Raw genomic sequence first — 23,139 nt, forward strand, 5'->3', positions numbered from 1 at the left:
CATCCCACCATACTTTTCCCCAAAGATACTGACCAAGCACTTTTGTACAATAAAGTTTAATCACAATTATAAAAATGTGGCATTGGGTTTGCGCTATTAACATATGTACAGTCCAGCCCAACAGGAAGGGCCCGCCCCCCCACTGTCCCGGCCTGGCAGAGCCAGAGCTTCCAGACACCAGGGTGGGAGGGCGACCCACAGGGTCTGGCAGGAACAGAAGATGAGGCAGGGTTCCAGGCACGGAGTCCCCAGGACTGAGGGCGCAGGGCCCCCCTACGGGGAGAACATGGCCACTGCCCCTAGAGACCCCTAAACTGGGGAGGGGTGCACGCAGGGCACAAAGGGAAGTCCCCATTAACACAAAGCAAGGGGGCTCTTCAGCGCCCCCAAGAACAGGATCTGTACAAGCCGGCACCCCAGGTTTCCACAGGAAACAGCTGCTGGCAGCTACAAAACATTTACAGCTTCTTCTCCGCAAAGAAAAAAAAAATCGGGATGGGTAGGCAGGGGCACGAGGGGAAGCAGAAGTTGCCTCAAGGGACTGAGGCTCCCTCGCTGGGCCTGGGGCCCCCCAACCCCACATTCAGAGATGGGGCGTGTGGCCCCTGCTGAGCCCACTAAGGCTGGGTGGGCTGGGGAGCTCAGGGCACCAAGGGGAATAAATAGGGGTGGGGGCACCAGTCCTGCCCCACCTCAGTTGAGGGAGCCGCGGCAGCTCTCGGTGCCGCACAGACACGGGATCTTGTTGTCCTCCAGCGGGAACTTGTAGTCGTAGGTGATCTCCTCATCCACGCCAATGGGCTGCTTGGAGTAGATCACGATCTTCTTCTGGGACTCGATGGTGATCACCTTGGCGTAGCAGTTGGGCTGCAAGATGAGGGTCCAGGGCCATGTGAGTGGCAGCGGCCCCTAGGCCCCCGCCCCACCCCTGGCCCGGCCCGGCCCCTCACGCACCGTGCAGCAGTGGTTGATGAACCTTGCCAGGTTACCACACTTGGTGGCATCGATGATGGTGTCGTGGTCCACCCGGAACAGGTAGCTGCTGCCAATGCCCTCCTGCACATAGCGCTTCTCCCGCATGTCGGCCACCATCTAACAGGACAGGGTGCAATGATCAGGGAGCTGCCCCTTAGCTTCCTGCTGGACCAGGCCTGACCCCACCGGCCCCTGTGATGGGGGGTCCTGACAGTCTCCCAGCCACCACCCCAGGGGCCACATGGCCTGTCTTGGATCTGCAGCTCTCCCTCTGGCACCCACCACCCCAAGACTCTGACTCACCTGACTTTGCTTCCAGGACTCCCCTCTTGCAGCCACCTCCCTAAATCTTTGGCTGCCATTCTGACAAAGTCACCCAGAGAGGACCCCAGGGAAATCTGAAGTGGTCACTGGGCAGGAGAAGCAGCCACTGGCTCCTCCTGGAGTGTCTCCTGACCCACGGTGGAGCCCCAGACTGCTGGGTGCTAGGGCAGCTACTGAGATGATAATGGCCATTTCATGAACTGAACCCCTTCTCCGGGACCATCTCTCCAAAACAGGCATCCATGGCTGCCGCTGTCCACCTCAGGGCCTACATTCTTGTGTGAGAAGGAGCAACTCATTTCCCAGAAAACAGGACGATAAACCCTCTGCACCCTCCCTGGGTGAACTCACTCTATTCCAGGGCTTCAACTGCCAGCTAAGTGGTGAGGACTCCTCCCAAACTTCCATCTCCAGCCAAAATCCACCTCAGTGGAGCTGCGGGACGTCATCCTCTAGATGTCCCCCGGGCACTGCAACTTCACATGTCCCAACCAGAGCTCATCTTGACCACACATCCGCTCCTCCTCCTCACTCCCCATCTCACTGGCAGCCCTACATACTCCGAGCTGCTAAAGGCGGCGCCCCGAGAAACAGTCTGGCCTCGGCCCTTGCCCTCACTCTCCAGAGCCAACTCATTGCCTGGTCCTGCCAGCCACCTTGGACCCGGACTCCACTGTTACCCTGGACCCACCGCCTAGCCCAGGCCACCCGCCTTTGGCCAGGATCTGTGCAACAGCCCCCACACCCCGACCCCGGCTCGTCTTGGCCTCTAGTTCTCTCTTCACACTGCAGCCAGAGGGAGCTTATTAACCTCCAAAGTCCTCTCCTGCTTAACGCTTTGTAGCGAGTTTCCTCCTCTCATCTCAGTCTAAATTTACTAACGTGGCTCCCAAGCTCTGTGGGCCTCCATCGGCCCCTCTGGCCTCACGTTGCTGCCTCTGGCCCTAGTTTTTCCAACTAGCCATGCTGACCTCCCTGCCCTCCTAAGACCATTCTGCCTCCAGGCCTTTGTACATGCTCTCCCACAACAGGGAGCACCCTTCCCCTCACCTGAGCCTGTGAGTTCCTCATTATCCTTCAGCTGCTGGTTTAAACACTACTGTGCTCCCACTGCCCCCACCTCCCTAGACATCCCCTTTCATATCAACCAAACACCATTTTTTATTGTAGTTACTTGTTCAAAACCTGTCCTGTCCACTAAACTGTGAGGTCCTTAAAGGTAGAGATGTTACTGGTCTTGTTTCTTGCTGGATCATTAACATTTAGCTTACCAGTACCCATTACTAGTTGTTGAAGGAAGGAAGGGAGGAAAAAAAAACGGCAGGTCTCACTGGCTAAGCCTTAGAGCGGGCAGGGAGTGCGGGGTTTCACCAGAGGGTCAGGAAGTTCTCACGTCAGCATCCCGTGCTGCCGCCAGTTCAGGGCCTGGGTGTGGAGCCTCACCTGGCGGATGTTCTGGCCCACGTATTCGATGACCATCTCGTCAGCTGCAATGGGTTCCATGGCAAACAGGCCCCACTCGTGGATACGGCTCCGGCCGAATCGGAGCTTCTTCTTCCGGAACTAGAGGGTGGAAGGCAGACTGTGCTGCTGGACGCCCCCTCAGCCTCTTTGCCTTTCCTTGGACCTCCAGGGCTGGAGGGTGTTCTGGCCACTCAACCCAGCCCCACCCGTAGGGGGATCCACGATGCTGCCTTCCCACTGCTCCCTCCTCAGTCCCCACTCTTCACCTTGAGCTGGTTTAACTTTAGCAGATCGCTGTCCATGATGGCCGAGGTGCCGATGGCGCTCAGCAGCCGCCGCTGCTCGGACCGGCGCTCCGAAAGCACCCGGTTAGTCCCCTGTGAGAAGTAGGCAATAGAAGATGTTAAGTGATGGGAGAACTGATGAGAAGAAGATGCCATCAGTGGGCAGGTACCAAGGAGGAGCCTCACCTGAGTGTCCGCTCCTTCCAGCTGCCGGGCCGAGACGGGGCACACATCCAGGTACCTGTCCTTCTCCTTCTTGCTGATGGGGTAATAGCCTTCACTGCGGGCTGAGCCTGTCTGGTGCTCGCGGGGCCCGTCCTGGGGCCGCCGCTTGCGCTTTGGAGTGCTCAGGTTGGTGAGTGCAGGGTGTTAAGGAAGAGAATAGGGTCCTCATGGGCCAAATCCCTGAGGCTCCGCTCCCCTCTGCCCCCTAGTCCAGTCCAAGGACAGGGCAACTGACCTTAGCTGGAGGTCCTGAGCATACTCAGTGTGAGAACAGAAAGATGGAGGGAAATAGGTCTGCCCACCGTTTTTGCCAAAAACACCTCGGGAAGCAGAAAAGAGGCACCAGGCAGAGAGAAAGGGAGGCTTGGCAGTCAGAGGAGAAATACCCATGCTGAACATGGCAAAGAGAACTGGATAGGGAAGGATATAAACGCACACCCTAGGAATGATCTCAGGAGAACAGTGCCTGGCTGTGCGATCCCAGGGAAGCCCACCTACAGCCCCTTGGCCTGTCTCCCTGTCCTGAGAAGACCAGCCCCTCCGGCTCAGGATATTGGTGTGATGGACCCAGTGGGTGTCGTTAAGCCAGTCAGCCCCGCTCGTCTGCTGCAGCAATCGCTCATACGTGAGCCGCAGGTAGCTCATGTCCTCCAAGTCCAGGCCTGAGTTCCAAATGTCATACAGGATGGTCATCTGCTCAAACTCGCTGCGGGGCTCGAAGGTGGGCGGCGGCGGCGGTGGTGGGGGTGGGGGCGGCCGCCGGCGCCGGGCGTGGGAACGGAGGCTACGCCGCCGGACGGCACCCTCGCCATCGCTGCTGCTGCTGCTGCTGCTCTCCGAGGACTCCGACTCCTCCTCTTCCTCCTCCTCCTCCTCCCCCTCCTCTTGCTGCTGCTGCTGCTGCTGCTGCTGCTTTGGCTCCTCCGCCTCGGCCACTACCACCTCAGGGGCCTCCAAGACCTCGTCTGCCGGGGAGCTGAAGAGGGCTGCAGGGGCAGGAACTGGCTCCAGGGGCCGAGGGGCCAGGGTGGAGGGCGGCGGTTTGATGGCTAGGGCGTAGTTGTGCTCCAGGAGGATGTGGCTGAGAAGGGGGCTCGGGCGGTCTGACTCGTCCACTGTCTCTGTGGCCTCCAAGTCGTCACTGGGTGGCAGGGAAGGCAGCCCGCGCCGGGCTGGGGTCAGGGCCAGGTCGGCTAGCACCGCCAGGTCCACTTCTGTCCCTGGCTCAGCCTCTTCTTCCTCAGTGGAGCGGCCTCGGCTTCCAGCGCGGCTCCGACCTCCTCGGGACACTTCCTCAGGCCAACTCTTGACCAGTGACGCATGGTCCAGGGGCAGGTTGCGAATGGTCCGCTCCAGGCCCCGGGGGACTTTGCGGGAGGTGGGGCCCGGAGACTTGACCTGCGGTGGGGCAGCAGGGGGAGGCTCTGGGGCTGGCACCTCCTCCACGGCAGAAAAGGAGACGGTTTTCCGGCGTTTCTTGGGTGGGGGCAGGAGGGGGATGGGAGAGGAGGGGCGCTCGTCGGGGCGGGGAGCAGGGGCCGGGGGTCCAGCCGGTGGCTCAGGGGGAGGCTGGGGCACACTGGGAGGCAGTTCCTCAGTAGAACCTGGGGAAGGAAGCACACAGGTAAAGGGAGAGGGTCAGCTTCTTGGCCTAAAGTCATCAGACTGAGATTCATTATGGGCAGGAACCTCGCCAGCCTCCCTGGGGAGTCCACACCCCAGATGCACTCACTCCTCAGCCTCCGACAGACACTCCTGCTTGCTGGGGAACACACCGCCTGCCTCTTACACCTGCCATGTCCTCAGCACTACAGGCTCCCTTGACAGAATGGGATTTCACATTTGCTCATTCATACCTTCGACAAGCATTTACTGAGCACTAACTATGTGTCAAGGATCAGAAAAACACGTTGAACAGACACCTTCAAAGCCCTCAGAGAACTTACAGTCCAAGCAAGATGATTACACAAAACGAATGTGCAGCCTGAACTCTGAAGGGTGGGGTGGGGGCTCTAAGGAAACAAACATTTGGTCTCTAACCTTTTTATCAAGACTGGTGGTGACAGAACCACATCCACCAACCAGGCAGAGACAAGGCAACTTTTTGCCTCCTGCATTTTACAATGAGGATACAGTTAGCCATTTTTGAATTAAAGTATCCATTATCTCAACTATAAATAACATTCTTTGCTTAGCAAGGTGAAACAGATACAATGTAAGGAACTGAATCTTTGTATTAAAATATTTTACAGAATTGCACTGGGGATTTGCCCAAGTGAGAAAGAGGTCAGGAAGTCTCCCCTCAAGAAGCTGAAGGTGGGGCCGGGGGTATAGCTCAAGTGGTAGAGTGCATGCTTAGGATGCATGAGGTCCTAGGTTCAATCCCCAGTACCTCCTCTAAGAATAAATCAATTAATAAACCTAAACATCTCCCCAGCAAAAAAAAAAAAAAAAAGCAGCAGCTGAAGGTGAAGCTGAGGTCCCAAGGATGAGGGGTGGGCTGTGGAGCAGGCAGTGCTGTCTCTCCCTAGCTAACAGGGCCAGGGAGCACATCCTCCCTCTGTGGTGACCCCCAAGTCTGCTGCTGAGTCTGGGGGGGGGGGGGTCTGAACACTGCTCAAGACATACAGAGCCCTTTCCTTGTCCTGCAGAACTGACCATCCAGATGAGGCTAGTCCATGGCCTCACCCTCTCACCCTTTTAGCCACTCACACAGGCATGGTCTTTGAGGCCCCTGGCCCTGTGCTCACACGGTGCCCTTCGTTTGGAATGCCTCTCTCCTCTCTCCCATCCAAAAAGCTCACATGGACCTTTTAGACCCAACTCAATGCCACCACCTTTGTGAAGGCTTCCCCATTTTCCTCAGACGTTGGTAGTATCTTCCTTTCAGAATCAAAAGGCTAGTGGTTCTCAACTGCCAATCTTCAGATTGGCTGCAGCAGGTTAACAGCTAATATTTTGTGCCAAGTACCAATCCAAGCCTTTTACACAAAGTAAGTACTCATTTAATTCTCACAACCACCCTATGAGGTGAGTACTACTATTAACCTCATCTTACAGATAAGGAAGTCGAGGCAGAGAGAGGCTGATAACCCAAAGTCACACAGCTAGCAGATGACGGAACAGGCTTGGGGCAGCCTGTGTTGAGTTCGGGGTCTTACCGACTACCCCAAGTGGCTCTGGACCTTCTGCACTGAGACTGAGAGGCTTCACACCCGGCCCTACCACTCATGAGCACCAGGCCTGGCCCGAGCAGGCAGTGAGTAACATGCATCCACTGCCTTAACTGACATGCCCTCAGCCTCCTGTCCCCTGAGGCTCTGGACACCACCTGGGGTCTCAGCCAGGAGTAACCCACGCTCAAGCTAGTGAGCCTCGGCATGCCGGTCCCTGTTCCTCCAGTTTCTATGACTCCTCTCACCTCTTCTCCACTCCAGCATTTTGGGGCAGCCTTCTCCTCTGACCCATCCTCCCAACCTAGCTCACTGCGCCTTCTGGAAGCCTGGCTCCTGAGGAGAACAAATTCCCCTCCTGACTCAGCTTCTTCCCACAGATTTCCCTTTTGCTCCCCATCCTGAAGGAAAGCTGGTCATACCTTTCATTTATGGAGATAACTTTCAGGGGACCTGACCAGTCTATACAACTCCCAGAAGCCACCGTTTCTACTCCGTGACTTATCCCCCTCCCCCATTAACTGATGGCCACCTGACCCAAGCCAGCCCGAGAAACTTCCCTGAGGATAAGGATCTAAGGTAGGAGTGGGTCTGTCTGTGAGGGTGGCCATCTTCTGTAGAAATGGAGAAGCAGAGAAAGACCATTTGCAGAAAGACAGGAATGAACCAGACAGGAAGACAGAAGAAAAGCAAATCCTGAAGGTGTCCAGACCCTTGTCTTTGGGATCCTCCAGACAAGCCCTCTCCCAGGCTCCTGCGACTGGGTCACCCAGGCCTCCTTGGTAGCTCATTCTCTAAAAACCAAGGGGTCCACCTTAATCGTCCTCTCCTCTCCCACCTCTGCCATCTAGCTGGGCATCCCACCTGTTCACCAGATTCTCACATTCACTCATCTTCAGCTACCCTCCACCAGTGACACACATGACCTTGTCACGCCTCCTCCACCCTGGACAGTGACACTCCGACCTCTACCTTCCGACCACAATTCCCCAGGTCCCTTCAGTTCACCCCACTGCACCTGTTCAATTTCCCAACATCTATCACCCTCCCCCTAAATTAACTTCTTTGTCATTCCCAGACCATAGAGGCCCTCACTTCGTCTTCTCCTTTTTTTTTTCTTCTTTACATTTTCCAGGTGATTTTACTTATTTATTTATTTTAGGGTTTTTTTTTCGGGGGGGGGTGTAATTAGGTTTATTTATTTATTTTTTTGGAGGCAGTACTGGGGACTGAACCCAGGACCTTGTGCATGCTAAGTATGTGCTCTACCACTTGAGCTATACCCTCCCCCATCCTCTCCTTTCACAGTACTTTCCACAGTCTTCCATCACATCCACTCTGGAGACCCCTAAACCTGAATCCACCCAACTACCTGCCTTCTCTCCTCCTTCACCTCAAACCCCAGCTTAAGCAGGGCTTCTGAGTTGCTGGCCATCCTAGTCAGCTGTCATTCTCACTCCCCACCCTCCTCACCTTCCAAGGCTCCTACTCCACCCATTCCTCTCATGCTCAGAAATTTCCTGCCTCCCTACTGCAGAGAGAAAAAGGAAGCCTTCAGGCTGAAACCCCACGTCTCCTTGCCTCCCCACTTACAGAGAGATCTGCATTTAATCTAGACAGTCCATCTCCTCACCTCCCCAGGTGCGCCACTCCAGCAAGTATTCCTCTCCCCTGGTCCAGCTACCTGCTCCCTCTTTCCTTCAGTGCATGAACATGCTCACCTACTTTGAAAAGCTAACCCTCCTCCAACCCTGCATTTTCTTGCTGTCTCTCCACTTCCAGCTGGGTAACCTTGAGCATCTCACTAAGCCTCAAATTCCTCATCTGTAAAATGGGAGTAGTAGGGATGCTGTGAGGAATAACTGAGAAACTGAAATTTGCAATGTGCTAGACATAGAGCCTGGCACAAGCAATCTACTCAATAAATGTAACTAACATTATTAATAACCACCCCTCAATTCTCTTCTTTCACAAGAGTAGCCTACCCTTCCAAAAGACTGGTTATCGGTCACCTGCCCTCACTCTTTAAGACCTCCTAACTTGAGCCACACTACTGAAACTGGTAAGGTCACCAGTAACCTCCTAACTAACAAATCCAACAGACACTTTCTCTATTGTGGCCCTCTGAGAAAGACCATTCCCAAGCTCCCTGGTTTCTTCCCCACGTCTCTGATCACTCCTTTTCAGCCTCCTCTGGCTCCATTTTGCCCACCTACCTCTTATAAGACTGTAAGGCTCTGCCCCCTTCTCTCATTCCATCATCCTTCCATTCCGTACATCCATCTAAAGTATACAAGTATATTCACACCCACAGTTTCAAATATCTAACACATTTCCAGTCTACTGTTCTTTCTAGAGCTCCACAGCTATGGATCAAACTACCTACTAAATGCTTCTACTTGGAGATTCCAGAGACACATCAAACTCAACCCCAATTAAATGCATCAGCCTTCTTCCTAATTCTGGTTCGCCTCCTTGAGTTTCCTTTCTTGGTAAGTAGTTTAACCAAGTAGTTCTGTCTCCTAAATTTCTCTTAAATCCTCATCCCCACTTCTACTCCCACCACCTCACTGCAACCTCCCTGCTTTGGTTCATGCCCTTGCTTACCTGCATCCCTTCAAACCTTCTCACGGGTCACCCCACCTCCCTCCTCACCTCTTCCAAATCCCTCCCCACCTCCAGCCAGAATGACCCTTCTGAAATGCAAAACTGGTCACATCCCACTTTTTCTTCCTACCCTACAGAGAATGAGAGAGTACTACAACTGATGCCCCCTGTCCTGAGACCCCACTGGCTCTTCTACCACCAATGGACTTCAGAGAGGCTGGGAGAAGCATCTTAGGATTAATGAGCCTCAACTCCTCCTCTCATGGGGCCTGGACAAGAAGAGAGTGCACAAGCACTAGGAGGTCTTCCTGTGGTTCTGCCTATCTCAGCCACAGATTCTCAATAATGTTCAAGAGCGAGATCTTTGGAAGGCCACATGCATCTCTGAAGCATAACTTGAAAACTGAGTTAATTCCAACCCAAGAGCATACTACTCCAAGTTACCACCATCGCTTGCCTTACTTACTGCAATAGCCTCTTACTCTCCTCTCCCTGCATAAACTCTGGTCCCTCTCCAAGTTTTCTCTGCACTGCATCTTTTCAAAACACAAACACAAACACAATCACGTCATTCCTCTGACGGCATTCTACTGGCCTCAAGATAAAGCTCAAATTCCTAACGTGGCCTACTCGTTTTGCATGGTCCAGCCTTTGCGCCTCTCTCCAGTTTAGGCCTCCCCGGCTCCCGCTCACCCTCAACTCTCCAGAAGGTTAGCTTTCCTTTATGTCTGCCAATATGCCATGGCCTCTGCATGAGGGCCTTTGCGCATGCTAATCATACCCTCTCCTGCTTGTTTTGCCTTGATTTCAGCCCAAAGGTGGTAACCAGAGATTTCCCCTGAGATGTGCTCCGGTTCTCAGGGTACCCTGTACTCTCTTTCGTGGCACTTACCAAGTCTGTAGTCACAGATTTTCCTAAGTATCATCTTAAGTAGAGACTAAACTTTCTCTCCTCACAGACCATAAGCTTCACGAGGGTGAAAACAGTGCCTCCTGTGCATACCATTGTATCCCTTGTACCCACTGCAAGGACTCGATAACTAAGTATCTACTGCCTGAACAGTTCACTCAGCAGGATAAATTATGTACAATGTATTATGTACGTATGTTATGATATAAAATAACTGAACGTACAAATCTACAAAGGAAAGCAAAGATAGAATTAAGTTCTGAGTTTATGTTGCTAATAGTTACTATGTATCCAATTCGTCCATGTAATCACCTTCAGGTATACACTACACATTAAAGAACAGGCTAAAAGAAAAATTAGGAGAAACTAATTAAATTGGGAGTTTTCTCCTTAACTTATTTGGGAAGAGACCGTTCTATTTTACTTCAGTAGCCAAACACCAAGGTCTGGCTCTGAAAACTGTTTACAGCATCATAGTTTTGAGCATGTTTAGGCCATAAATGTCTCCAAGGGATAAGTGACAGGAGAAAGTGACTTCCGTCCAACTCTGTATGTTTTCCAACATAGTCACACACTTGTATACTGTCGACCCCACTGTTCCCATGGATACAGACACACAAAGACCAAAACAACAGCTCTACACTACCTACCTGCAGGTCTTGCTGGAGACTTCTGTTCAGGGAGAGGTGTGACTGGGGAGTCTGCAACCTGTTCTGGCTCGGGCTCCTCCGCAGGTGCTGGCTGGGGCACGGGGACATCTCGGGGGGGCGATGATGCTGAGGGTATGGTTGCTGGCTGCTCCTCTTCCTCTTCTTCCTCAGAGGAGGACTCAGATGATGATGAGGACGATGAGGACGATGAGGAGGAAGATGAGGAAGATGAGGAGCTGGATGAGCTGCTGCTCTCGGAGTCCGACGTGCTATCATTCTCACCATCTGAGTCAGCATACAGAGAACATTTGGAGGACGAATCGCTTTCCTCGTCCTCGCCTGGAAATCCAGAAGGGGCAATCAGGCGAGGTGGGAAGACCCCTCACTTGGTCAAGCTGTGGGCTCATTCACTGACTCACTACTAGGGATACATTAGGCTCTGCACTAGGTGCTGGGGATTCCTCGCTTCAAGGAGGTGGAGAAGCATGTAATTTGTCCAGAGTGTGATAAACCTCAGTATGAAGGGCTAGGGGAGCAGGCAAAAGGAAGCCCTGGATTCTGCCTGGAGGATCAAGCCAGGAAAGACATCCCTGTGAAGATGCCTGTCAACAAGGACAAGACGGAGTTCACTGAGCAGACACAGGGGCTAAGTGGAGACATCAAAGGTAAGTGAAGATGATGCCCTTAGGGACTGGCAAGCAGTCTGCTCTAATCACTGAAGGAAGCTTTTCTCAAAATGTGCCTTATAGACACTGCCTGGACAATGGTCTCTGAAAAAGGATTCCAGAGTAAATAAGCTTAGGTAATGTTACATGTCTACACCTCCAGGAGTGGTAATACACTAGATGGGCTCTAAGGAACTAAGAATTTTAGTCTTTAAGGAACATAACTGAGTAAATTAGAACAGAAGGTGATGTGGCAGGGAGGAGTGTGGAGAATGGCAGGATGAAGCTGAGCAGATAAGAAGGAGTGAGATCACAAATGGCCTGAAGCATCAGGCTGAGGAGTTAGAAAAGAACAGGGAGCCAGGAAGAGGCTTTATGGAGGGAAGTAACAGGGTCAGGTGTGCATTTTAGGAAGGTTAATTCCATCAGCAAGTTGGAAAATGGATTGAAATGGATAGGGAAGGATGGAAACAGACAGGGAAATAAGTCAAAACTGCTGCAGATTGTAAGTAAGAATGAGAGGAGAGCAGGAACAAGGGAGGTGACAAATTCAAGAAACAGAGGCAGTAAAACTGACAGAAACTGGTGACCAAGTGGATGTGTAGGGGTCTGCACCCTCTCACTCTTAGCAGATGATCTTGCCCTCTGATTACCTGAAAGACTCTCAGATCATTGTCCTCATGATCTTGGCCTCTGTTGAAATGGCACCTCTCAGAGGCACTCCCTCACCATCAGACAGAACACAGTCAATCTTTCCCCAGTTCCCCAGCCCAGTCACTCCCTACCCCACTAACCTATTTTATCTTCTTCAAAGCAAGTACCTCTATGTGAAGTGCTACAATCTGTTCACTTATTTTCAACTCCCGTCCTCCCCTTTGACTGATCGCAAGCTCTACCAGAGCAGGAATCACATCTGTCCTGGTCACTAATGTGTCTGTAACACCTAGAATGGTGCCTGGCACAGAGGAGGGGCTCAATATATATTTCTGAACAAATGAATGAAAAGAGAGACTAAACCATGTGCCCAAGCCTCATTATATGTGGAGGAACAGACAGGTGTTCAACTGAAGACAGAGTTGTGTCCAGTGACAGCAACTGCAGGGAGGGGAAGAAGGTACAGCTCAGTGGCTGGGCCTTAAAGGAAGAACCGTGCTCAAAGGGGGAAAGGCAGAGCCTGGCAGCATCAGGGGCAGTAGGAAAATGCAGACTGCTTATCTCAAGGACTTGGGAAAATAAATAGGCTCTCCTGGGTTGTCTGCTGGGGAGAGAGCATTTCAGTTGCAGAGGTAAGCAGAAGGGAGCGTTCTGGATCTTATTTACAGTGGGCCAACGGTTCCAAAGAATGGGCTTAAAAGACAAGTACTTTGGGGGAAGGCAAAGATGGCCAATCAATCCAGCAGGAAGGTTACGTGGGCTCAGAAAAGGGCTATGGGTGGCTGAATCCCTTCTTCCCCAGAATTCTGTTGTACACTGTGCGTGCTTACCATCTGATGCCTCTGTATCCTTCTTCGCAGCATCCATGGCTTCCTCACGCTCTTCATCTTCCTCATCTTCCTCTTCATCCTCCTCATCCTTAAGGAAAGGGACAAATGGGAATTAACAGGAAAAGGACGATGCGTCCTCCAGGAGGTATTATTACTTGGGCTCCAGCCCAGAGAAAAGCTAACTACGGGGACAAGAACTCAAGCCGTAAGCTCTTGGCAGGGACCAGGTGCCTTGGCCCCTCACCTTCTCTGAGGAGGACTCCTGGGATGCCTCCTCCCCCTCACTGTCCAGAGCAAAGGACTTGCGGTGCTTGCCCTGGGTCTTGCTTCGCTCTTCATCTCGCTTTGGGGGCTTGGTCCCCGGACGTCCTGGCTCTCCAACCTCCTTCTCACGCTCAGCGTCTAGGCCCAGATGAGTAGTAGTCAGTGTAATTTACCATCAGCCACAATTACCATTGCTCTATTCTGTGTGCACACCAGACACAAGAACCACAGCTAAAATCCAGGGACAGACCTACCTGAAGCTTCTCACATCTCAGAACTGCTTTATTTTAACCATTTCAAATTTCCACTTGGCTCCTTGCCCTCAAGACACTTTCACCCCTCGTCCCTGCCTCCTCCTTTCCTATCAGAATCTAAGTAGCCTTCTGTCCCCTTTCTCCTTCACCTGACCTCCCACTCACCATCTTCATCTTCTTCAGCTGGAGTAGAGGGCCGGGGCCTCTTTTCCTCACTGGCCTCTGAAATTTCCGAAGGCTCTTTCCGCTTTACCTGGGAAATGGGAAGAGATAGAGCCCATTCAGAATCCAAACACTCATGGTTCCCAACCACCCTTACCCCAAGGCAGGGGGCCCCCCTTTACCCCTCTTCCCTCCCAACTAGAACTAGGTAAGATCAGAATTCTGGGTACCTTGAAGGAAGGCAGCCGCAGGGCCCCTCGCAGCCCTGACCCAAAGGCGAAGGCTTCGATGCCGGTGGTACCCCCGCTCTTGGCCCAGTCCACGAGGGACAGCAGGCCTGGCTCTTTAAGCTTTGTCTTCTCTTTATCCTCCTCCTTGGCTTGCTGTTTAGCTGCATTCTGGAATGGCTGCAGGCAGTATGGGGACTGAGCCCCAGAACCCAGGCGCTCCCTCCTGCCTCCTGCCTGAGAACTACTCCCAGGCCCCAGGAATACAGAAATGCATCTACTCACTTCTCCATTTGACACACATCTATGCCACACCTCCCTTGCACCAGCCCCTACACACGCATTTCTCAAAAGTCCACTCATTAAGTCCTTCAACTTTATGAAGCTGCTACTATTCCTGCTCTACTAATGAAGACACTAGACATTGAAGCCCAGAGAGATTTAAGGGCTCTGTCCACTACAAGTAAGCAGTGGAGCCAGGACAAAGGTCTTCTGACTCTCGGGCTCACACTTTTTCTACTGTTCTGTGTGCCCCCTAACTCCCCTGTCCAACTGTGTCCCACCTCGTGTCCACAGACTCTCTCTCCACTTGCCTTGATCATCTCTCTTCTCTATTCTGAACTGTGCAGCCTGAAGAAGCTGGAGGCCTATATCCTCCAATGGAGCCCCAGGCCTTCCCAGTCCCAGGCACTGGCCCTCACCTTGGCCTTCTCTTCCTTGCTCTCCCACCACTGATCAAAGGCTCCAAAGGCCACATTCTCCACCATCTTGCGGTTGAGGTCTCGCTGCATGATGCTCTTCATCTCTTGGACGAGGGTGGCCAGCACACGACCCACAGTGCCTGCTGATGGTAGGGTCTTGCCCTCTGCCAGCTCTGCTTCCTCCCTGGGAGGCAGCCGGGCCTCTTCTCCTGAGACTGAGGAGGAGGGCAGGGGCTCGGCTGCCATGGGCAAAGGCAGGTGATAGGCCTCCCGGGAGTATGCCCCTCGGCCTTCTTGCCCTTGTGTGTACAGAGCATACGGTAAGCCATAGGCTGCCTCTTGGTGGGGCGGGAATGGGAGAAAGGCCTCCCCAAAAGCCCCACCGGGGGGACCAGCTGAGGCAGCAGTCAATCCTTTGCCCTGCCGCAGCTGGTGGAGCCGAGTTAACATCTGGGTCTGCATCTGGAAGGACATGGGCATCCCTCCCCACTGAGCCCCAAGTCGATCCATGAGCTCTAGGGAGTTCACAAAGTCATAGATGTGGGGAGGGGGTGGAGGAGGTGGGGGGTACTCAGGGGGCGGTGGCCCATCAGGTCGGGGTGGGAGGAGGTAGGCAGGCTGGTGGGGAGGATAACCAAGGGGAAGGGAAGCCAGGTACGGCGGAGGAGGGGGAGGAGGAGGAGGAGGGGGTGGAGGTTGCTGGGGCGGTGTTGGGGCCGGAGGGGGTGAGCCGCCCCTGTCATCGTCGGAGATTTCCATGTCCTCTCCAGAAGAGCATGGAGAAGCCTGTAGGGGTGCAGAGGATGGTCACAGAAAGCTGCTGCCTGCTCCTTGGGCTTTTCCTCAAATCTCTGTTCTCTTGCCTAGTTCCCTTCCTTCTCTCCCTAGGCCCAACCCTGCCTCCCGGATCCCAGGCACCTCCGCCAGCTGAGCCCAACCTCACCTGGTTCTGTCCGTTGGCCTTGGGCGACTCCCGGGTAGCCCCCGGTTCCCCACTCCCCGTAGGTGCCACATCCTCAAAATTTGCTGGGGCTGGAGGGGGTGTGCAAGGCCCGTGACCTGACCCAGAAGGCACCTCACTCCCTGTGTCTCTAACCCCAGGGCCTGTGGTGCTGTTCTCTTCCTCTTCCTCAGTGTCAGAGGCCAGGAAAGAAAACTTGGAGCGCTGCTCCTTCAACAACATCTCAATGCGGGAATCCAGGCTGCTGTGTTGAGCGAAGGGCACACTCTCATTGGTGGTCTCTGGGGCTGGAGAGCCAGAACGAGCAGGTGAGGCTGGGCGAGGGGAGGTGCGGGCTTCTTCTCTCTCAGGACTGGGCCCCCCACCACCCCCACCTCCACCAGGTTCTGGAGGCTCTGGGGGTGGAGCTTCTGAGGCAGGAGGCCGATAGTCCTGGTCAGCAGGCCGGCTGGGCTCAGGGGGCAAGTAGGAGGTATAGGAAGGTGGGAAGCGTTCGGCTGTATTTTCAGCAAAAGGTGCCCCAGGAGGCTCCTCCCGAGTTGCCCGGCGGGGTGGGTAGGAAGCATGACGTTGGTAGCGATTCCAGCTTTCATAATATGCTGGGTAGTTTGAGTCAGAACCACGAAAATGAGAGGCCGAGGAAGAGGAGGAGGACGAGGAGGACGAGGAGGAAGAGGAAGAAGAGGACGATGCGGCGGTGGCTGCAGTGGTAGCGGAGATGGCTGCAGAGGTGGTCGTGGGGGCCGAAGATGCAGAGAAGTGGCGGCGGGAGAAGGAATCTTGGTAGCTGTTCTCTGATCGCCGGGGCTTAAAGGAGGTGGAAGTGGTGCTGGAAGAAACGTGCAGGGGTTAGCTGCGTTCAGCTCTGTATGACCAAACCCCACTGTCCCGGTTGTCCATACCCAAAGACCCTCTACACTGTTCCCAAAGGAAGATTTAAGTGCTGTTGCGTTCCTAGCTAGAGACTAAATTCCCTGAGGACAGGGCTTTGTTGGCTGAATCCACAGAGAAACTAGGACAAATTACTCCCAACTCCCTCTTAGAGACACTCTGGGCTGCTTCTTCCCAGTGGCAACTCTCAGAATCTGGGGGTCCCAGAGGGTGCTTATGCTGTACCTGCTGGAGTAGGCAGAGTCCTGAGAGTAGGGGGTGCTGCCCCGAGATGTGTAGGGGGTTCCTTGGGAGGACTGAGGGGTGAACTGGCCGAAGGAAGAGGGGGTGTCTTGTCGGCCGCTGGAGAAGCTTGTGTCCTGGGAGCAGGGGGTGCCATTGCCAGGAGTGCCCACTGCAGCAGTGCCTGATGGGAAGGCAGCTGTGTCGGAGGAGGAGCGGCGGCGGGATTCAGTCTGGAGAGAGAGTGAAGCAGGGAGGAAAGAGATCAAGCACTATTTGACAATGTGCCCTTCCCAAACTAAGAATTCCAATTCTCCATCTTTTGAAAGCACCTAACATCTTTTTCTTGGCTCTTCCTATACTTAACAGTGAGTTCAGAACCTCCCAGACTACTGCTGGCATCCAAGCACTGGCCCACATGGCTAGGGCTACGGCAACCACAAGCTTCTCACCGTCTCAGTGGCTGCACCAGAGCCTTGGAACTTCTCACTCAGGGCCTTGCCCCCAGTGGGCACCGTCTGAGGGGTGTAGGAGCCATTGACTATTAGTTCATAGTACTTCATTCGTTGTTGTCCTGGAGGGAGGGAAATGGAAACCAACAGAGTCAGATGGAGGAAACAACACCTTTCTGATTTGCTATTCCCATTTCATTCAGGCCTCAAGTTTCCTAAGATTTCTTAGAAACCTGGGTTTGGGGTTTTCAGTTCTTCCACTTATCTCTATCTAATAACTACTACAAACCACAGACTGGACGACACTTCACAGTCCACAAATCACTTCCAATGTGTGTTACTGTGTTGAATGATCACTGGGAGAGAGAAACACCAGTACCCCTATTTTACAGTCTTAAAAGAAAATTCATCTGCACAAAGTCACAAAGTTGGTCGGTGGTAAAAGCAGAATTCAAACTCAGGTCATCTGATGCTAGATCTCACCACGGTCTTTATCCTATAAACTTATGTTGCAAAATGGCAGCCTGAAGGCTAAATCCAGCCCCCCATCGTGTTTTTTTGCGTTTGCCCCATACAATCACTTAAAATATTGAGAAGGAAGGGGGAGGAATGCAAGATTTAAAGCCCATGAGATTTCACACAAGAACCTAGATTTCCAGCTTAAAAAATAAATTATCCGTCAATACTAGTCATCATTGCCACTTACAAATTGGCTAATGCCAACTAACAGCTGCCTCCCTTAAATGGCACTAGACAGTATGCCATGGCCCCCACCTCTCCCTACCGCTCCTTGACACAAAAGCCCAGACTGTTCACTCACCTATACAGGTCCCAAATTCTTGACACAAAATTTCAAAACCCAAAAAACTCAAAATCCAGTGTTTTTGGAAATTTGGTGTCAAAACCTGACCTGAGGCTATTTACTATAGTTTTCATTCATCTTACCTAGTACGACCTTTCACACATTTTCTTACAAGCACAGTCATACACCAGACCACAGGGTGCTGCCCTAACCCAGCCAGAGATAATACACAAAAACTCACATATATGCCATAATCCCTCTGTAAAATTCTGAAGTCTAAAACACAATCTGGCCCAAAAGTTTCAAATGAAAAATCATAAACCTGACCCCTTGCCTGACCCCAACAGGCATTTGCGTGTACCATCTCTGCCTGAACCCAACCTCAGGCAGCAGGAAGGGAGCTCTCACCTTTGATGTCGAGCTGGGCATGAATAATGTTGCCCATGACAGAGGTAAGGTGGAGGTTTTTCACTGTTTCCTTGGCTCCCCGAGTGCTGGTGAAGAGCACACGGGCCAGGCCCAGGTGCTTGCGAGTGCGAGGGTGAAGAAGGATCTCTACCTCTTCCACCTCGCCATACTTTCGGCACATGTCCTTCAGGAAGGTCTCCCGCACGTTATCATTCAGCCTTGCGAAAGTCACTTCTTTCAGTGGGATCTGTCCAATATAGAACTCATCCAGCTGCAGAAGAGACAGGAGTTAAGCCTTGGGCCTCAATACTGATCACTGCTCCTTTGCCCTCTAGGAAACTTCAGAAGATCCATGAGGCCAAGAGAGAGAGAACTAGGAAACTAAGAGGGAAGGGAAGTGGGAAGGGGCTCCCAACAAGGGATACATTAGTCTTGACCCTTCTCTTCTCTAAAGTCTTCTCACCACAGGACAATGGCAAGAACCAGGAAAATAAATGTACAAACTGAAGACTAAACATACATGGAAGGAACTAGTTATGTGAAAGTAACTCACTACCTCAGCTTTTACTAAGTGATTACCATGGCCTGGGCATTAGGAATACAAAGATAGAAAAAAAAGGATTCTGATTCAGAAAAGCAGAGAAAACAAACAGACACACACACACACAATCACAACATGACACAAGTGTCAGCAAAGGTGCAGACAGGGTTCCTGGGAGCCCAGAAAAGGAAATCTTTGTTCAGAGTGGAGGCAAGAAAGAATTCATAAAGATGGTGTCATTCGTACTGGGCTTTTCAGATAAACAAGAGTTCACCAAAAATGACAGGACCCATAAGGCACAGAACTCTTAAATAACTTGGCATTGCCTGGAACATACAAAGCGCTCGGTAGGAAGAAAGACACATGTGCAATATCAAAGCAGATGAGGCTTGGCCAAATGAATAATCATACTTGTCAATGCACAAAAACGTGGACTTGTCAACAGAAGTAAGGTAAGAGAACAGTAAAACCAAAGAGACAAATGACAGCAATAAAACAGAGAAAAGCATGGAGGCAAGAAAACCAGGGGAAATGAATACAAGAGTCTGTATTAAAGGAATGGCAACAAAAATAGAAAAACCAAGGTAAAAGAAGAAACATGTTTATAAAAAAGATTCAGCACAATTTGGTGACAGATAAAAGAGAAGAATCACAGGATGACTCCCAAGTATCTAGTTTGTGCTGCTGAGTAGATGGTGCTGTCATTCATCAGTAGAAGGAAAATAGAAAAGAGAGCAGGATTAAGGGGGTGAACATAATTGTTTTACATCTCTCAAACTTGAGGTTTCTGGATGGAGCCATCCCTCCATGAGGCATGTTAAGTCTAGAGTTCAAGAGACTGATCTTGGCTGGGAACAGAGATTTCAAAGCCACCAACATTTCAGTAACAAAGTTGTGGAGCAGAAAGAGACTGTTCAGGAAAAGTGTATGAAGTGAAAAAAGAGGAGTGAGGGAACCAAACAAATGACTTATTCAAAAAGGAAGAATACAGAATTAATGAAGGAAACTAAGAACCACTAGTTTTCCAGGTCCAGTCCAAGGCCTGATGAGTATCCTGCCCAGTCAGGGACATAGGAATCCTCTAAGGACACAAGATGGAGGAGGGACGAGGAACAGCAGACCCCCAGGGATGTTGTCACTGTATCCAGTGGCCTTGTCATTCCCCTTAATTGAGAAACTGGGGTAACATACAGGGCACTGTTTTGCTGCATGCTGTCTAGAAGCACATGGTGATAGGTGTAGTAGGTAGACCTGTCTTCGTCCTTCAAAAAGTTAACACCCCTGCTTGAGACACTTCACCTATACCTTTTTAGAAGATAAACATCCCTCCTGTCCAGAACAAACTCAGTCTCACAGACTCAGAAATTATTAGATCTGGCTGTGATCGTTTCATTGGAAAACCCCCTTTTATTAGGCTACAATAAGACTAGACTGCAAGGACCAATCCTTCACACTCTCCAAGGGCCACCACACCAAGAGACCAGCAGACACGTACCTTAAACTTAGGGACTGGGAGGGAAAATTCTCTGTTTTTGGACCTGACGTGGCAACGGGGGTCTTGGAGGTCTTCGACTGGAATATACTTTGAGTCCTAGGAAAAAAGCAGGAACAGAAAGATAGTTCAAGAAGAACCACATCGTTGAGCTCTAGAGCCCCTTTGGAGACCCATCAGCAAAAGAGCGGGATGCTGGTTGCCCACTTTAAAGGAGGCAGGCTATGCGTATGGGAGTTCTTGGTGGTGAACGGAGGTAACAGAGAAGAATCGGGCCTGAGTTCCCTAGATGGCAAGGAAAGGCCTGGGGCACTCACGTTGACACTGAAGTGGATTCCATCGTATCTGTACACCTTTTGAGAAGGCCTGCGTAAGGCAGGGTCCAAGGCAGGATCCACGATGAGCTTGTAGTTCCGCCACTGGAAGCTCGGGGCTTTCTGCCCATCTCCCCCACCTTCCTGATCCATCTTTGCTCATTTACACTGTTAAGAAAGAGGGATACGTAAGGGGGTTCAGGACTTAGGCCTGACTCCCTTGCTGCCCCTCACCGACTAGCCCTGACTCCAGGTTCTCTCATCACCCCAGTTTCCACACCTCACCATGACCCATGGCTCCCCTAGATTTCCCAAGTACCTTCTTTCACCACAACACCCCATTCTCTCTCTACCTCCCAACTCTCCCCTCAGGCCCCCAGGCCCATCTCGCGCCCCCTTACCTTCCCGCTCTCCCTAGCGCGCGCCCCACTTGGCCTCGGCGCAAGACCCCTCCCCCGCCCCCTGGCAGGCCCCGCCCCCTCCCGCCTCCTCACCGGCCAGCGGCCCGGGCCAAGCCCGGCTCCCGCTCCCACACACCCGCTCCGGTCCCCGCGCCCCGATCGTCCAGCCAAGAGGTGGCACCTCTTCGGGGCGTTGGAAACACCGCGAGACCGAGCCCGAGACCCGGCTTCGGCCCCGAATCCGAGCGGGGGGTGGGGGGAACGCGCGCCGCTGCCCTCTCCTCCCGCCCCGGCGCGTTCTGCCCCCCCCATCTCCGCGCACGCGCGGCGCGGCCCCACTCACCCGCTCGTGGCGAGCGGCTCCCCCTCCCCCCACCCCGCGCGGCACCTCAGCGGCGCGAGGCGGCGGCGGCGGCGGCGGCGACAGCGCGAGACCCGGCCCCGCAGCGGTGGCGGCGGCGGCGCCCCCCCACCACCACCACCTCCCCGGCGCGCGCACCAAACACCACCGCCACCTGCGCGAGGCCCAGCGGGCACAGCGTCTATATTCGCACTTTCGCCACGGGCACAGCCGGGAGACCCACGGGGCCTAGGATGACGGCTTCGCCTCGGCCGGCGCCCTATAAAGCTCAAGAGTTGCGGCCCAGGAAGCCTGGAGATTGGCCGCATCCCCCGGAGAGTGGGCTTCACCACGACTATCCAGCTGCTCTGGCCTAGGGTCCTTGACGAATCGGCGGCGACGAAAGCAACGACTAATCCCTGAGGAAAAGGGGGCGGGGCGGAGGGGAGGAGGCCAGCCAGAGCTCGGGAGATTTGAGTGGCGCGTTGAACAGACGCAGATTCGTCAGGCGGGCGGGGCGAATCAGTGGACAGGATGCGAGCTTCTTTGCTCCTCTTTCCTGCCCCTTCCTCAGGAGGCCAAAGGTCTAAGAGGCTGCAGATTCGCCACAAGTCCTGGCCTCAGCTGTTGCCTCCCTTCACCCGCCTTGGTGGAGTCAAGAAAATAATGCCTGGTTAGCCAAGCCCTTTTGGCAGAGTCGGCTACTTTTCCTGGCTCTATCTTACTAGCACAACTCAGAGGACTGTTCAGTTCCGACCCAGGGGGAATAGCTACAGAGTCCGATGAGAATTTTCGGCCGAGTATAGAGCGGCCAAAGTGATTCTGAAAAGGAGCCGGCCTAGCGAATCTGCGAATTCTTTTATGGGCGGGGCCAAGGCGCTGCGCGCAGAGGGCGTGGTCAGAGTGTGCAGAGCCCGGCGTCGCGGGGGCGCTTCCTGTAGGACCCACCGAAACCCGGGCGGGCTGGGAGGGGCCCCCGGGAGGTGGAAAAATACTATCAATAACCGTGACTCAGGCTGTTTGGCTACGCACATAATGCCGGGAGCATTTTCCTCCCGTTATCCACTTTGGGCCTCTAGTTGTTTAAGATGCCCATTTGACAGATGGGGAGACTGAGGCCCCCAGAGGGTGCGGCCTTTTGCCCTTACTGGCCTACCATTTAGTGATTAAATCTTAGTCTGTCTTAAAGCTATGCCACAAGCCTGGTGGGTCCTCAAGGCCCTTGAACCTGTCCTCTTAAAAAATGATAAACTAGATCGTACTTGAATTAGGGTGGACGGGTCGATTCCACAGGCACCATGGTCCCGGTGGTGTTTTTTGGCTGCGCAACCCCTGTCCCTCCTCGCTAACGCAGTCCTGCCGCTCGAGGGCAGCACCAGCCCAGTTTTAAACGGGGCCCTGAGACTGCGATCTCCCTGAGGCCGGGCACCCTTCTACTCACACTTGGACACAGTCATCCTAGTCTCTGGATAACAGCAGTCCCAGGAGGCCCCTCTGCCTGAACTGAAGATGCCCTGGGTTCCAGACATCAGTCCTCGATGTATGACCTTGGGCAAGTCATTGACCTCTTAAACCTTAAGATTCTTTTTAAATGGATATTAATTACTGTCATGCAGGACTATTGTAGGGATTAAAACAATGTGGGGAGAGGCCCTTGAGACCTAGTTCATGTAAATTTACAATTTTAAGTAATAGGAAAAGAGGGATTGGTTCAAAAAGTATCCTTCTGAGAGAGGAATAGGACCCTTTACAATTTTGAGGAAAATGAGGCTGAAAAATAAATTTACAATAGAAGCATGAGTGATGAGATAGATACCTTTCTCTCATCCCAGTTGAAATATACTGCTTCCTGTTCTCAAACAGAAAGATTCCCAGTGTGATGGTAAAGGTAGTCCAAGTTTTCACTGACTAGCTGGGTGGTTTTGGGTAAGATCCTCAGCCTTCTT

General features: G+C 52.8%; 1 protein-coding gene and 1 non-coding gene across 5 annotated transcripts; one reads left to right on the forward strand and one right to left on the reverse strand.

The window, feature by feature from the left end:
* Positions 1-40: 40 nt before the first annotated feature.
* SETD1A (SET domain containing 1A, histone lysine methyltransferase) lies at positions 41-21,387 on the reverse strand. 4 transcript variants are annotated; one of them, XM_032460407.1, is made up of 19 exons: positions 21,369-21,387; positions 20,456-20,620; positions 20,142-20,237; positions 18,106-18,376; positions 16,896-17,017; positions 16,447-16,676; positions 15,313-16,159; positions 14,370-15,155; positions 13,672-13,848; positions 13,445-13,532; positions 13,006-13,163; positions 12,762-12,849; positions 10,613-10,951; positions 3,827-4,876; positions 3,234-3,406; positions 3,030-3,140; positions 2,743-2,862; positions 955-1,092; positions 41-867 (listed from the first exon to the last, which is right to left on the reverse strand). In XM_032460407.1, exons 2-19 carry the CDS (start codon positions 20,603-20,605, stop codon positions 694-696), a joined length of 5,118 nt encoding a protein of 1,705 aa, XP_032316298.1. In that variant the 5' UTR covers positions 20,606-20,620; positions 21,369-21,387; the 3' UTR covers positions 41-693. The 4 variants fall into 4 exon arrangements, with proteins under 4 accessions (XP_032316298.1, XP_032316296.1, XP_032316299.1 ...); XM_032460405.1 differs by lacking the exon at positions 21,369-21,387 and adding an exon at positions 21,197-21,325; XM_032460408.1 differs by lacking the exon at positions 21,369-21,387 and adding an exon at positions 21,197-21,324 and having other exon boundaries at positions 10,613-10,897.
* On the forward strand, positions 5,597-5,669 carry TRNAP-AGG. Its single transcript has one exon. It is a non-coding gene; the product is annotated as a tRNA-Pro (tRNA).
* Positions 21,388-23,139: the final 1,752 nt, after the last annotated feature.

Source organism: Camelus ferus, chromosome 18, assembly GCF_009834535.1.
Source record: "Camelus ferus isolate YT-003-E chromosome 18, BCGSAC_Cfer_1.0, whole genome shotgun sequence".
NCBI lineage: Eukaryota > Metazoa > Chordata > Mammalia > Artiodactyla > Camelidae > Camelus > Camelus ferus.

What these genes read in the sequence shown, in the direction of transcription:
- SETD1A (XM_032460407.1), bottom strand. Translation starts at nt 20,605, where the DNA reads ATGGATCAGGAAGGTGGGGGAGATGGGCAGAAAGCCCCGAGCTTCCAG. An exon ending in TGGAAGGAGCGGACACTCAG is followed by an intron (nt 3,141 to 3,233) that starts GTGAGGCTCCTC and finishes TACTTCTCACAG; the next exon opens with GGGACTAACCGGGTGCTTTC. An exon ending in TCATCAACCACTGCTGCACG is followed by an intron (nt 868 to 954) that starts GTGCGTGAGGGG and finishes CTCATCTTGCAG; the next exon opens with CCCAACTGCTACGCCAAGGT.